The sequence below is a fragment of the Empidonax traillii genome, unplaced genomic scaffold (assembly GCF_003031625.1).
Source record: "Empidonax traillii isolate 1590-97213 ecotype Southwest subspecies unplaced genomic scaffold, ASM303162v1 scaffold64:size1360303, whole genome shotgun sequence".
Classification (NCBI taxonomy): domain Eukaryota; kingdom Metazoa; phylum Chordata; class Aves; order Passeriformes; family Tyrannidae; genus Empidonax; species Empidonax traillii.
This window is the reverse complement of record NW_020955257.1, coordinates 825,334-838,709: the sequence shown is the minus strand read 5'-3', so window position 1 is coordinate 838,709 and position 13,376 is coordinate 825,334. Positions and strand designations below refer to the sequence as shown.

At 40.2% G+C, this 13,376-nt stretch overlaps 2 protein-coding genes across 3 annotated transcripts in view; one reads left to right on the top strand and one right to left on the bottom strand.

Annotated features, from left to right (window-relative positions):
* The window catches only part of COLQ (collagen like tail subunit of asymmetric acetylcholinesterase), a 42,600-nt gene that overhangs the window by 22,619 nt on the left and 6,605 nt on the right, over positions 1 to 13,376 (top strand). For both annotated transcript variants that reach the window (XM_027880079.1, XM_027880077.1), the window contains exons 7-14: positions 492 to 554; positions 1,572 to 1,598; positions 2,212 to 2,256; positions 3,606 to 3,641; positions 4,535 to 4,615; positions 8,030 to 8,126; positions 9,887 to 10,026; positions 12,885 to 13,004. In XM_027880079.1, coding sequence (XP_027735880.1) covers positions 492 to 554; positions 1,572 to 1,598; positions 2,212 to 2,256; positions 3,606 to 3,641; positions 4,535 to 4,615; positions 8,030 to 8,126; positions 9,887 to 10,026; positions 12,885 to 13,004 — 609 coding nt within the window. The remainder of the gene's footprint in view (positions 1 to 491; positions 555 to 1,571; positions 1,599 to 2,211; positions 2,257 to 3,605; positions 3,642 to 4,534; positions 4,616 to 8,029; positions 8,127 to 9,886; positions 10,027 to 12,884; positions 13,005 to 13,376) is intronic.
* Positions 12,439 to 13,376, bottom strand: part of PLEKHA8 (pleckstrin homology domain containing A8) — a 48,731-nt gene continuing 47,793 nt past the window's right edge. Inside the window, exon 14 of the mRNA XM_027880071.1 lies at positions 12,439 to 12,739. Coding sequence (XP_027735872.1) covers positions 12,446 to 12,739 — 294 coding nt within the window. The 3' untranslated portion in view covers positions 12,439 to 12,445. The remainder of the gene's footprint in view (positions 12,740 to 13,376) is intronic.

Sequence of the window (13,376 nt, the reverse complement as noted above, 5' to 3'; positions counted from 1 at the left end):
GCTGACAGTAGCCAGAGAAGTTGTTGTAAATTTTTTTCATGATTTACTGGCTCCAAATGACTGTACAGCACATGATGTCCCAGAACTACATTAAAAGCAGTCCCTATGCCTCCCCAAGCCATAAGGCATGCAGCAAAACACCTTTCTTTTCTGCAACCTAGTGGAAGTGGAAGTGGAAGTGATGCCGGGTAGAGACAATGCACCTTCATGCAGAAAAGGCGATGGTGGTTTGCTTGCATGTCCTTTAATAACATCTGGCAAAACTGGAGTATGAGTTATGCACACAAGAAAATGTAAATAGAAGAGTAAGATAGCATGTGAGGACTCAGGCAGAATACAATTGCAATGTAGAACTCTGTCTACCGTGCTACATCAGGGTCAGGCTTATCTCAACGATTTGACATAAAACCTGAACCACTAAACTGTCAGACATTCAAATATGATGTCATCAGAGAGCCACAATCAATAACTCTCTTTATTGACCCCTTTAGGGTGAAAAGGGAGAGTTGGGTGTGATGGGATTGCCAGGTACAAGAGGACCAATGGGCTCCAAGGTTTGTTAACCAAATGCTGCATTTTCAGACATTGGTTTCTAACACTCTGCTGACAGCTGCTTCCCTCATGAATTTGCTGGAAAACATTTATCAACATATATCTTTTCTAATACAGCTAAAAAGATATGCTCTACATCAAGCAAGGTTATGTTGTGTGGCTGGGCTTGGCTGTGCTTTTAGCTTTTCCTAAAAATGCTTTGGTATAAATTGTTGTAATTCATTTTAAAAGCAAACTCACATATAATTGTATCACACTAGAAAAATGAAGTTCTTAAGCATATCTGCAGCATTAAATCCTGTCTGCAATGTTTTCTACCCACCTCATGGACTGTGGAGATCATTTTGGTCCTCTGCTAAAACTATGCATATGTATTGACATTTGGATAGAAGCACAATTTGATCTGGCTCTTCCAGTATCATTGTCTATAGCATAGAGTGCCTTTAAAAATTTAAACCACAACATTTTATGGTTCTTCAAAAAAATTAGGTAATCAGTTTATTCAAATAAAGGACTAGAAGGAAGAACTGAACACCACTATTTGCTGCATATTTCTTTAAGAGAAAGATCAGTTTTATATTAATGATCACATTAGGTTACTCAAGTACTACTAAAAGATATTCCATTGGGTAAAAAACACAATAACCCCCAAACAAACAAAACAGAAGAGGAATATTATTGCTAAAATGATTTTAGATTATTATTTGTGGCATCCAATGCTTTATTCATTTTCAGTTACATTTTATTTAACTTGTTTCAATTTTAAAGTAATATCAAATCTGCTGACTTTACCTGGCTTTTTCACATTGGCTTTTGGGCTGAGTTGTTGTACCTTTAACTTAGGTTTCACAGTTCTGTTTCAGTGCAATTTTAGGAGCTATAAATATTCATTGCATTTACAAGTTGATGCAATTAATTATTTGTGCTTCGTTCTTTTTCTTCGCTTCAAAGTTTGAAAGTCCGGCTTCTTGGGTGATCTCGAAAGCAAGAAGCATTAAAATATCTATCATTCCCTTTAGGGTTTTCCTGGAACTAGAGGAGAAAAGGTCAGTGTGACAATAGAATATTGTGTATAATTTAATATTGGGAAACAGTTATGTTAAAAAAAAGTAACTGTAGGAATGAGATTGAATTTTGATGAAGTCCAAAGGTCCCACTGAGAAATGAAAAACAAGTCTAGAGAAGAAGCGCAGTCTCATGGCTTGGGCTGGGATGCTGAAGAAGTGAGTTTTACACCCTGTCTTCTTGAGGACAAGTTGATACAGTGAACCTCACTACAGATTCCTCATCTGCAGAATGGGTATAATAATCCTTAATTTTTGGTCTAGTTTAGTTAGGTGATACACGCTTTGGCATGGAGACAGTTTTTACTGTAAGACCTTACCGTGGGACTTGAACTGGGGAATGAAGCAACTGGAAGAAAAAATCAAGTCCAGGAAAGCATGTATTTAAAGAATTGTCTGGGGAGAATGACACCCTTTTCCTATAGGCTTTGCTCTTAATTCCATTATAATATCAATAATGAACTGTATACCTTGCTCTGAAGACGTTACTGTATTCTGCTGGCTTCAAATAACACACTGTTATTTGAGAGATGTTTTTTGCTTCCTAATGGAATGGTGGTAATGAAGCTGTTGTCCCCTTGTTATCTCTCTCCAGGGATCCAGAGGTGACAGGGGTGACAAAGGAGTCAAAGGAGACCAGGTAATTTTCTTTTCCAAGTCGCTGTGATCTTTAACTGAAGGTGCATGTGAAGAGCAAGGTGCTTCTAAGAGCAAAAAACAGGAGTGGCATGGAGGAATGGAGCATGGAAACATCTTCCTGGGAGGGCAGGAGTGGTGAGGGAAGGCAGTGGTCCCATCTGATGTGAGGGTGGTGGGACAGACTCCATGTCTGTGTATCCCCCAGCCCCAGTGGATGGGGGGAGGAGGGAGGTTGATGAGTCAGAGGGGGATTTCCCTGGAGGTAACCTCAGTTTCTCCTGGCCTGTGCAGTCCAGAACTCTGGCAGCTAGCCAGAACGCTTTTAGCAGGTGATAAGATAATATGAGGAGAGGAAGAAGGGTAGACATTCATGTCTTGGAGGTTCTTGTAAGTAAGAAAGGAAAAAGTGCTTTTGATGCAAATGGCAAAAATGTCATTCCCAAAGGCCGGCTCTGGGAGCTGTCCAGGTAACAGGGCTGCCTGTAGACAAAAGCATAATTGAGAGGTTTTTACCAGAGCAGAAAAGCAGACAATCAGAGGAGTAGCATTACCATACAAAGGGCTTGTGACGGTTTGGACTTGGCTCCCTGCCAAATGCCCAAAAGCTAGGACAGCAGCCTCCTTCCCCCCTTCTTTCTTCCCTTAGGTTAAAGGAGAAAGAAACTATAAAAATTAAAGAACCCATAATCAAGCTGCTTATATAAAAATATATCTATATTTACGCAAATTACAGTTATATACAGTTAAGATGTTATATACACAGAAAAAGGGGGTCCACCCCCCGCAGGGATAGGGAAAGGGAAAAAGGGGACAAAAGGGAATAAAAGGGACACCAAACAGGTATACTAGATCGAACTATACTAATAACTAACAAAACAGATCTCACCACGTCCCTTAGAACAGCAGGATTGGCAGTCACAGCCAGCACTCTTCAAACCCCCACGTGGTAGGACAGCGGACTCTGCAGGCCTCAGCCTTAGATAAGCGAGACCAACGCAGGGACCTACTGTTCCCAGACCTCGCCGGAAGAGAAGAGAGCGAGGTCTCTAATCTCTGACTTATTTATACTCTGGTTTACGTAAAAATTGTGTGGAATACTGGGTACTTGGCTTCTTCCTTGGTTACAAACTGGTCACCAAGGAAGGCCTAGACTAAAACCATCACAGGGCTTTATAGTAACATTTTGCTTATAATTCTCCACCTCTTAAATGACCTGCAATACTGAGTCAATGCAGGATTTTTTAACTGATATCCATCAATGACACTTGATTTTCCTCCTTCCGAGGAAGGTGCTGCTTTGTCAAAGACCATTACACATTTTCTTATTATTTTTCTCCTTTGATTTTGTAGGGAGAAATAGGCTTCCCTGGAATGCTGGGACAAAAAGTAAGTGGGTGTGATGTGTTGGGGAGTTGTGTTAAATGCTAACCAAGGGACAATTAGTGACTTCAGGGACTTCCTGGAAAGGTCTTGCTTGACTCAATGACCAACACTGCTTGGACTTGATCAAATTCTTTAGGATTTTTAGCTTATGAGAAAACTCCAATTTAGCTGGTTTTTGTTTTTTTCTCTTTTTTCCCCCAGATCATTTGTTCAGTTATAATCTTCCTCCTGTTTAACATATCTAAATTCTTGATTATATTGTAACTGCTCTAACTGTTTGGGTTTTATTCATTTGAAACAAGTAAATATTTCTTTTTTGATACTCCTAATTGAAATGGCTCTACTATAAATAGCAGTGATAGCCCTGATAAGTTCTTATGTCATTGTTTTTCTATACTTGAAAAACAAACAAAATGAAGATGTTAGCTTATGGAAAACCTAAAGGAGGATATTTTTTTGCATAATCACATAATATCTCTGAAATTAGGATACGAAAATAGTAGATACTCCTAAGGAGGTTAGGGTTGAATTCACCTCCCTTTGCCTGAGTGTCTTTATAACACTTGCATCTTGACAGCAAAGCAAGATTTGGCCAAGGGGTCAGACAGTTTTGCTAGCCTCGACTTTCCCAAGTCTCTGAGCATGCTCCTGATCTCTCCATTTGTCCTCCTCTTTATGAAAGGATTTTTCGGGGATATGTCGGTAAATTGTAAGAGATGTTTTTTACTTCATGTTTGGTTTAAAATATTGTATTAGCATTTTGGATTTCTAAGGAAGAAGGTGTCTGATTATCTAGAGGAACTGTGTGAATGAGAGCAATGTCCGCCTCTTGTCTTGTATAAGGCAGGTATAACCATGTACTTACATCCTGCTTCCTTCCCTCCATACCCATCAAGGGAGAGATGGGCCCCAAGGGACAATCCGGAGTACCGGGGCACAGAGGACCTATAGGAAGACCTGGAAAACGAGGCAAACAAGTAGGACCATGGTGTTTCCTCTTCCTGTGGCTCATGGCATCTGTGTGATCGTGACTGTGACTGTGTGGTTTATTCTCTTTTACCGTGCACTGTATCACACGGGGAGTGGACAGAAGCTCTGAAACACCTCACACACACAGGCTACACAAGAGTTAAAGCCTCAGCCTTAGGGCTATAATCTTATCAGTTTCCTGGCCATGCAGCATGGGAAATGTTTTATTTATCCTGACTTGGTAACACACTCATTTAATACAATTTGAGCAGACCTTGAACCCTTCCTTTGAATACTAAGCAACAGAGAGCTATGGTCCCAGACCCATCTGATAGCTAAAGAGCTCAAAATTATGCTGGCGGAGCTACATATTCAGACTTTCAGATCAATTGTAAAGAGTAGGAATTGTGTGTATATTGGATATTGATTCCTCCACTATAGCATTTTCCAACAAGCAGGTAACAATATTGGTATAATTACCCATTCAAGTCACCAAATGGGCCTCTCTGAGTACACCTTGCCTTTTGTATTTATTTTAAACAGTGGTACTGGAGGCACAGAAAGGACCAGTTCCTGGTGTTCTGAAGTGTCACCTGCAGAACCAGTTTCTTTCTGCCAACAGGGAAGGGAACCTATCCTTGCTACACCGACTTTGGTGTTAATGTACAACTGCTCAGATACAGGAGCCTGTAGACGTGGTTACCAATGAGCTAACCTGAAAATATTTTATTTGCAGTCTGATTATGCCCAGCATTGCAAAGAGAGGTAAATAACTCCTTCATTGTTGCTCTGATGCCATCAGGTAATACCTGAAATCATAGAACAGCCAATGTGGGGGAAAAGATAAAAGTTTGGTGTTTAAGAGGGAACAACAGGTTCCCAAGTAAGGAAGGCATGTATCGTGTAAGTCTGCTAGATTACCCACAAGAAATATTTTTTTTGTTGTTGTAGATTTATCATGTTTTAAAAGTTGATGTGTGACCTTCAATGGGATTTTTTTTTTGTTTTGGTTTTGGTTTTGTTTTTTTCTGTGAGCTCTGTTCATCTGTCCTGCTAAAGCACCATGCACATAATGTCTTTCCACAGCAAGAGGCAAAGGGAAGATGCAGTACCTCCAGATCAACTTGAGCACAGTGCACTCCTTAATTGACCTTAAACATTTTGTCACATTATACAGTGCCTTAATCAAAAGGTGGTGACATAAGGGGTGTCACAATTTAAGGAAACAATTGGTGTGACCAAAAGAAGTTTAGTCTGTCCTTAAATTGGCATTTCCTGTCCCAAGGCTGAGTACACAAATCCCTTTCTGATGCCCCAAAAGCAATTTCAGTGTTGATCTTCTGCATGAAAACCAGCTTTCCCTCTCGGTAAACCAGTGAGCTAGCGATTTCCTTTCTTCTTTTCTAACCCGTTGAAAAAAAATAGAGAGTGGCACTTTAAGGCTCTAAGGATCTGGCTGCCACCTTTAAGTGGTGTAGTTGTTTGTTCAGCTGAGAGGAGAGTTTCCATCAACATGGGGCCATTTCCTGTCTCTTGATCCAGCTGACATGGCTAGATGAAAGCAGCTAAATTAGGAAGGTGTCACTTCCACTTCCATTTTGAGAAACTTCTTGATTAGCTCACTGACTTCTCCAACTCTCCCCTGCCTCTGGGCCAGGCTCTTCCTAAAAGGTGTCCAGGAACAGGGAGTCACAACCTCACTGCTGCTAACTGAGACATAACACCCAAAGCTTTGTAACTTGGGAATTCACCCTAAGGACCAAGTTTAGGGTTTCAGTCTTGATAAGGAAGAATGACTTAGGGCTTTAGATGATGTTACTTTGAAAGAAAAGAGAGGAATATAAATATTGTCAATGGAAAAAGCTCCTCTGAAAGCCATGGACACGTGAAAAAAAAAACAAGGCAAAACCATTTAATATGAACCTCTGCCATTATTATTTAATCTATCTATGCTAAGCAGGAGAGCATTAAGCAATCATTCCTCCAAAGCAGGAGACCTTGAAAACAGCTCATTCTCAGGCAGTACACATCCAACTGGTGCTGTCTTCCCTCTGTGAACTTGCTATTGTGTGGGGGAAAGAGATTTCCCACAGTCTTCTTTGGGGCTACAAAACCCTGGCCTGCTAGTTCTGTGTTGTGTAATGTAAGAAGTAATTAGAGATCAGCATCACTGACACCCCCATAAATCCTGGAATATTTTGATGGCACAGAGCTTACCTAATAGGATTAAACAAAGCAAATATTCAATTAGTTCTTTATGGGCCATAGCAAAATCAACCTTCCCCTGCTGAAATAGTGCAAGTGACATTCAAACGCATACATATAGCATATTATATATTACTGTATATGCTTTGTTACTCTTAAATTAAACATACAACCACTCATCATATGCCTCTGAATGCACATTAACCTGGAATTACACCATCTTCAGGGAAATAATCTCCTTTGTCATTTAAAGAAAGCTTACACATTACACATAATTTTTACTATGCTAAATAATGTATACTGTTACATAAAAATCAACTCAGATATTTAAGCAATGTGATACATTTCTGAAATATAAAGCTGAAAAATCCAAGCCTTGGGGAGTATATGAGCAAGAAGATAAGTGTAGTTATTTTTAATAAGTGTCACTGTGTTAAATTCAGGAGTAAAAAATAGGAAGGTGCTGAACACTTCTACAGTGAAACTTCCAAATACCTAAGGGTATGACTGCCCAAATAAACTCCCATGAGGCAGATTAGGGCTGGTTTTACAGAATATTAGCTATTGTATGGTACCTGCATATAAACTCTTGTCCCACAGGTAATTTTACAGTATTTTGACTGCTTGAAAGGGTACCTGGGGGACACCATTTGTTGGTAAGGTGTTGCTACACACTATCTTGCACATTCTAAAGTCAAGCCCATGTTAATGATGATTCATTAACACAGCTATACCCATAGTGAAAGTCAAGGAAATATAGTAATCCAGGCATCTAAAGTACTTCTGAAAATAGTGTGGGCTTCAAAGTCATTACTGTGCTTCTCAAAGACTGCACCCTGAGACTGGGAAATGTCACTGTGGCAGCCTGACAATTCCCTAGTGATTTTCCCCTTTCTTTCTGGGCTGCACTGATTCCTAGAGAGCTACCAGGGGTAAAAAAGCATCCCTAAAGAAGTGCTATCAGAGGGTTGAAGTCAGATCAGGGAGATTCCTGACTCCTCACAAAACAGATCCCTGTGACTGTTGACATTTAGGAGCAGGAATCCTGCCTGGGCATGCCTTTCTGTCTCCACGTAGGAGGGGAAAGCACCTCTTCCCAGGTGCTCATGCTGCATGCTTCTACTGGCAAATGTCTTGAAAGGGAAAACAATGTTGACTGGAAGAGGTTGTGTGTTACTAATACTTTAGCAAATAAGTGGATGTCTCCTCACTTCTAGGGGCTGAAGGGAGACATCGGACCTGCGGGTGTCATGGGTCCACCTGGAAGGCCTGGTCCTGTTGGCCAGCCAGGCCCTCCTGGACCTTCAGGATTAGGTAAGCAGAAGATGAAGTAATTTCCTAAAGGGTGTCCCTGACACATCAGCCCCTCCTGACACATCACGTGCAAAAAGTGCTGCAGGGCTAGATTGGCCTCTCCATCAAGGAGAGGATTTCTCCTGGAGGCTTTGTCCATCATAATGAGTGAGTCTATACCTTATTTTAAAGCTTACTTTATGGTTTCTGATGTTTCAAATAAACCCAAAAGTAAAGCCTATGTGGTTCCTATGGGACTTTGGTAGATGAGGAGGATGAAAAGCCATCTGGCAACCTTGGAGAGACTAGGGTATCTCCATGATAAAAGGTCTGCTCCTTCTCCATATATCCTAGTTTACAGTGAAAGATTGTGATTTCTGGTGAGACAGGACATGCTCACCCTGTGCAGCTCTCTTAAGAGGAAAACAGATAAAACCCAAGTCACAGTGGCATTAAGGAGAGAAGGAAAGAGAAGAGAAGGGGATAGGAGTCAGAGAGGAAAAAGAGCCAGTGGAGAAAAACTCTCTTTAATTAAATGCTGGAGATCTATGCTCACTGCAGTTGTGCATGTTGTAGAAATCATGAGGAAAACTGTGTAACTGACAATAGTTCAGATTAAAGCTGTGCATGCACATGAACCCTGGACACCTTGTGAGACGACTCACAGACATGAAGGACAACCTATGACCCACAGCATGTAGTGACAGTGAACCCTCAGGTGTATTTTCAGCCCAGATATACACTAAAGTATCTGAAAAGAAAAGCAAACCCAGTTGGAAACTACTGCTGCTTCAAATGTACAAGCTTGTAGTGCAGCCAATCTGTTCAATGCCCCCTTCTGTTTTGCTTTTTTCCCTTTTTCTTCCCTTGCTTTCATCAGTGGACAGGATGTCTCTTCTTGTGGTGGTGTGGAAATGGTAATTCCATGAAGCTGGGAGCAGCTTCAGAGTCTTCATATATCTCATGTCTCCCACTATAAAACTCTTTGCTTGAGTAAATTAGCTGGAAGTTTTCAGAGGGCAGAATTTTCACCATGCTGATGGGAAGGCAGCCAGGACCTTGAGATTACTTTTTAAAGACTTTATTCAACCTACAGGAAGTTTATGTGTCAGGCTTGTTAATCTTTTTCCTCTAGAATATAAATTCTGATACTAAAAGACATTTATGTAATGATGTCACTGCTTGCAGTGTGAATATATTGGCTCATAGTCTAATTCTGCAGAACAGTGCATCCTTGCCAAAGTTTGAAAGTCAAAAAACATTTTTTAATGTTTAACTGTAGAACTCCTGTATTTCTAGATGGATTTTCCTATATGGAAACCTCTGTAACAGCATTGCTCAAGTGGCTGTACAAATACACAAGTCCAAAGCGTTGTGGATGTATATGGAGACTGACTCTACAGAACTTGGTGCACAGACACTGTAGAATAATCTGTGTCTTCGTCCTGTCCTGAATTTCTGTAGCTTCAAACAGGCTGACATTTATTCTCAGCAAATGTTCTCTCTCTTCTTCTTTAACACTGGTAGAAAAATTTAAAATGCTGAGATTATCTGAAATAATACGACTGTAGTACCAACTGGGATCTTTTTCCTGAAGTAGGGGAATTAGTGGTTCTGGTAATCCCTTCCCTCAGTTCCCACTGGATTCAGTGGGGCATGTGCATATATGAAAACTTGGTTAATTGTGTATATCCACCTGACCTGTACTTTCCCCATCAAGGCTGTGTTTGTGTTTTGTGTATTAACTTCGTAACAAGACAACCTGGTACTTTGCTTCCTAGGGCAATTTGCAATAGGACCAAAGGGGGAAAGAGGACTTCCAGGACCCCCAGGGAGATGTCTCTGCACAAACCCACAACATATGAGTAACCCATCATACGAGGAATCTGTGTTTGGACACAGCTCTCCGAAAGTTCCCGCGGTAAGCAGATTTTCTGGGAGGGGATGTGAGCGGCCCTTAAGTGCTTTTATTGTAAGATCTCGTGTACTCACGAATATCTTGGATTTAACACGGAAGATGTCTGTATGTGGGAAATGTGTGATTTCTAGTATACAAAATTTCTGAGATCCAGCTGGTGCAAAAGACTTTGGTCTCATAACTAGTCTGAGAGTTGTATGATTCATGTGCTGAAATGCATCTGTTTCAAACCATTAGTAAGGTAGCACATGTTTAGAAATCTCTTTCAAGCCTGTGGATTCTCTCTTTCACCTAGTACTATACGTATATAATCTGCTGGGTTTATTTCATTATTTTTATTTTTATTTCATTAAATCAAAATTTCAGATTGGTCAGTAAAATGAGCATCTCTTGTTTGTTTTGTTTTCGTGGGTTTTTTTTTGTTTTGGTTTGGTTTTTTTTAATATCTTCTTCTACAAAGAAGGTGGTTTCAGAATTAAATATTGGGGTCAAGCAGTGAGCATATATAATAGATCCTTCTACCAAAGTATAGACCCTCTGCCTTGAAACAAAAGGAGTTTCCAAAAACCATGGAAATCAGACTTCTGAACTCCTGTCTGTAGGCATACACTTTATGTAGCTAATTTCCACCTTTAGTCGTGAAAACATTTTCATGAGCAAGATGGACAAAATACTTTAAAGAACAAGGCATTGGTGAAAAGTGAAATTTCTGATTTCTCTGGGCTTTGTAAATACTATTTATGTAATTCTCCTTCATCTAGGCCCTGCCTTATTATTCTGTGAATCAAAGCACTTAGACAGCAATGAAGATGCTACCTTGCTGCTGTGTATCAGCACAGCCCAATTGTGCAGTGTCTGGTTGTCTATGAATGTCAATAAGCAGCAGTTAGCTTAGTTAACATCTTCATCTGTCATGTTGTCAAGCTGTTACAGTGTGTGAAAGGGACATACTGACAACACTCTCCATTAAACTGGGTCATTGAAGTCAGTCTTTTGCATGACTGCATTGCAAATCTTGCAAGCTGCTCCCACCCTTGGCAGTGTTGCATTACAGAACTGTGACAAAAGTGCTGAAATAAAGGTGGATAACACATCACGCTGCATGCTATTGCAGAAAAAGCTGTCATACTTCACAACCTGGAGAACTCATAGGAAAAGGTATAAGACACAGTATTATTTGTAGGTCTTACTGCCCTCCTTCTCCATCAAGCACAGTTTCATATTAGACCTTAAAAGATAGTAAAGCCTAAAATAAAAGTGCCATATGCTATTGCTATGAGCCCTCATGATGATGATTGAGTGCTATTTGGTTATCAGGACTGTGGGATGGTAAAGAGGAGAGGCTTAGCTCTGGAAGCAGAGCACTTGCAGAGCAGCGCTCTCTCTTTTCCTACCCACCCTATTTGTTTTACTTCCTCGTGTGTAAAGAGCAGGAACTTAAACATCAGAGCAGGAACTTAAACATCAGAGCAGGAACTTAAACATCGCCATTGTTTATTCAGTTCAGATCCCCACGTAGCAGCTTTGAAGCCTGTCTTGTACCACTTGAAAACTGTAGTCAGGGTTTCCACAGCTGCACATGGAAAAGACCCAGAGATGGTGTTCTGTGCCCCAACCGCTGTGTCCTGTGGTTTGCCAAAGCAGCATCCAACAGCAGCACATCCTCGGTGCCACCACCCACGCACCCGCCAGCTCCTCCCATGCCAGCACTGCCAGAGGAAGGCAGAGACTGAGAAACACAGTGCTGTTTTTCCATCACTGGCTAAAATTCATTCTGCTTTTTAAATCTTTTTCAATTGCAAAGGCCAGTAACTGTAATAAAGAGTTTCAGAGAGCACAGATCTGCTATTGATTTCAAGAGAAGTGGGAGCTCCGGGGCTGGGCCGTGAGCTCCTGAATACAATTACAGAACCAGTTCTTTGCTGACTTCCTATTTCTTTGCTTTCTGTCATTCAAGCTGAAGGCATTTTTATTCAATGCTTATTTAATGAAATTGGCCTTTGTCCAGAGCTATGGGAATATTCTGCTATGTGAAAATTTCAGGGTAATTTGTTCTTAAAAGAGCCAGTTCTGTTTATGCTGGTGGGAGTCAGACTCAACTCTAAATCCATTTTGCTCAGAAGTACTCTTGCTTTTTCTTAATTTAAAAATTGGTTGAATCTTGCAAAAATTAAATTGATTAAACTGCTGAAGGAAGAGACTATTTTCTAATGCCTCTTACATCCAATTTCACATGAGACATTAAAAAATGAGTAAGAGAGCAGCTTGTCCTTATTTTTCCATTTTGAACTAATTTTTTTCTGTTTAATTGAAGACTTGGCTCTAGAACAAAATATATGCAAATAAAGAAACATGCATTTTAATGCCAATTAAATCTAAGCAAAATAGCAAAAGATAAGTGAAGGTTGCCTTGAGCCATTCATTATTTAATTTGTAGTGAGCATGTCTTTAAAAGATGTAGATAAACCCACAAAAAGAGCTTGTGCCCATATGGATTTTGCAATTGTTCCAGCATCAAACCATTTGAGCACCTGACAGTTCTCAGCAATGACTGTGCACAGATGTTTGAATGATCCTTATCTGTGGATATGCATTTTGAAATTGGGGCCATAGCTAGGTGCTCAGAGAAGACCATTCTCCTTTGGAAACTTGGATCTCTTCTAACCAGGAGCCTCTTGTGGTCTGGAAATTCATGGATGTAAGTTCTCACACCATCCTGTTTCTGAAGACAACCAAACCATTTTTCTGTGTAATTATTTACCTATTTGCAGATATGTATGCCAGTTGGCAAAACTCAGTTCTGTGACAATCAAAAAAACTTCTTGAGAGGGTTACCAACCACCTCTTTTTCTTTGCCCCAGATTTTTGTGGTGAATAATCAAGAAGAATTGGACCGGTTAAACACTGAAAATGCCTTAGCTTTTAGAAGAGATCAGAGATCTTTGTATTTCAAGGATACCTTTGGATGGCTCCCAGTCCAGGTGAAAATATGGTCTCAGAAAACTCGTGAGTGTATATTTCATTTTGAAATGCAGAACATACTTCTGTACTTACGGTGTCATAAAAAATCAATTAAAGAAATGGAGAAAAAGCTCATTTTTCAGCAGTTCCACAAATGTACATAATTCTGTGAATTTTGTTCACAGGAGTCTTAAATACTGAGGCATTAACTCAGCACTCTTGCAGGTTTTGCTGACCTCCCTGTGAACCAGGTTCCACTGGTGAACAAACTGGGGCAGAGTTTGGGGAATTAAGGTAGTAAAGACCATTTTTTATTTAATACAAAATAAAGCAAAATTCTCTAGGGTGTAAAGAACACAAACCATGCAAACCAAACTCACGTATTTCCTTAT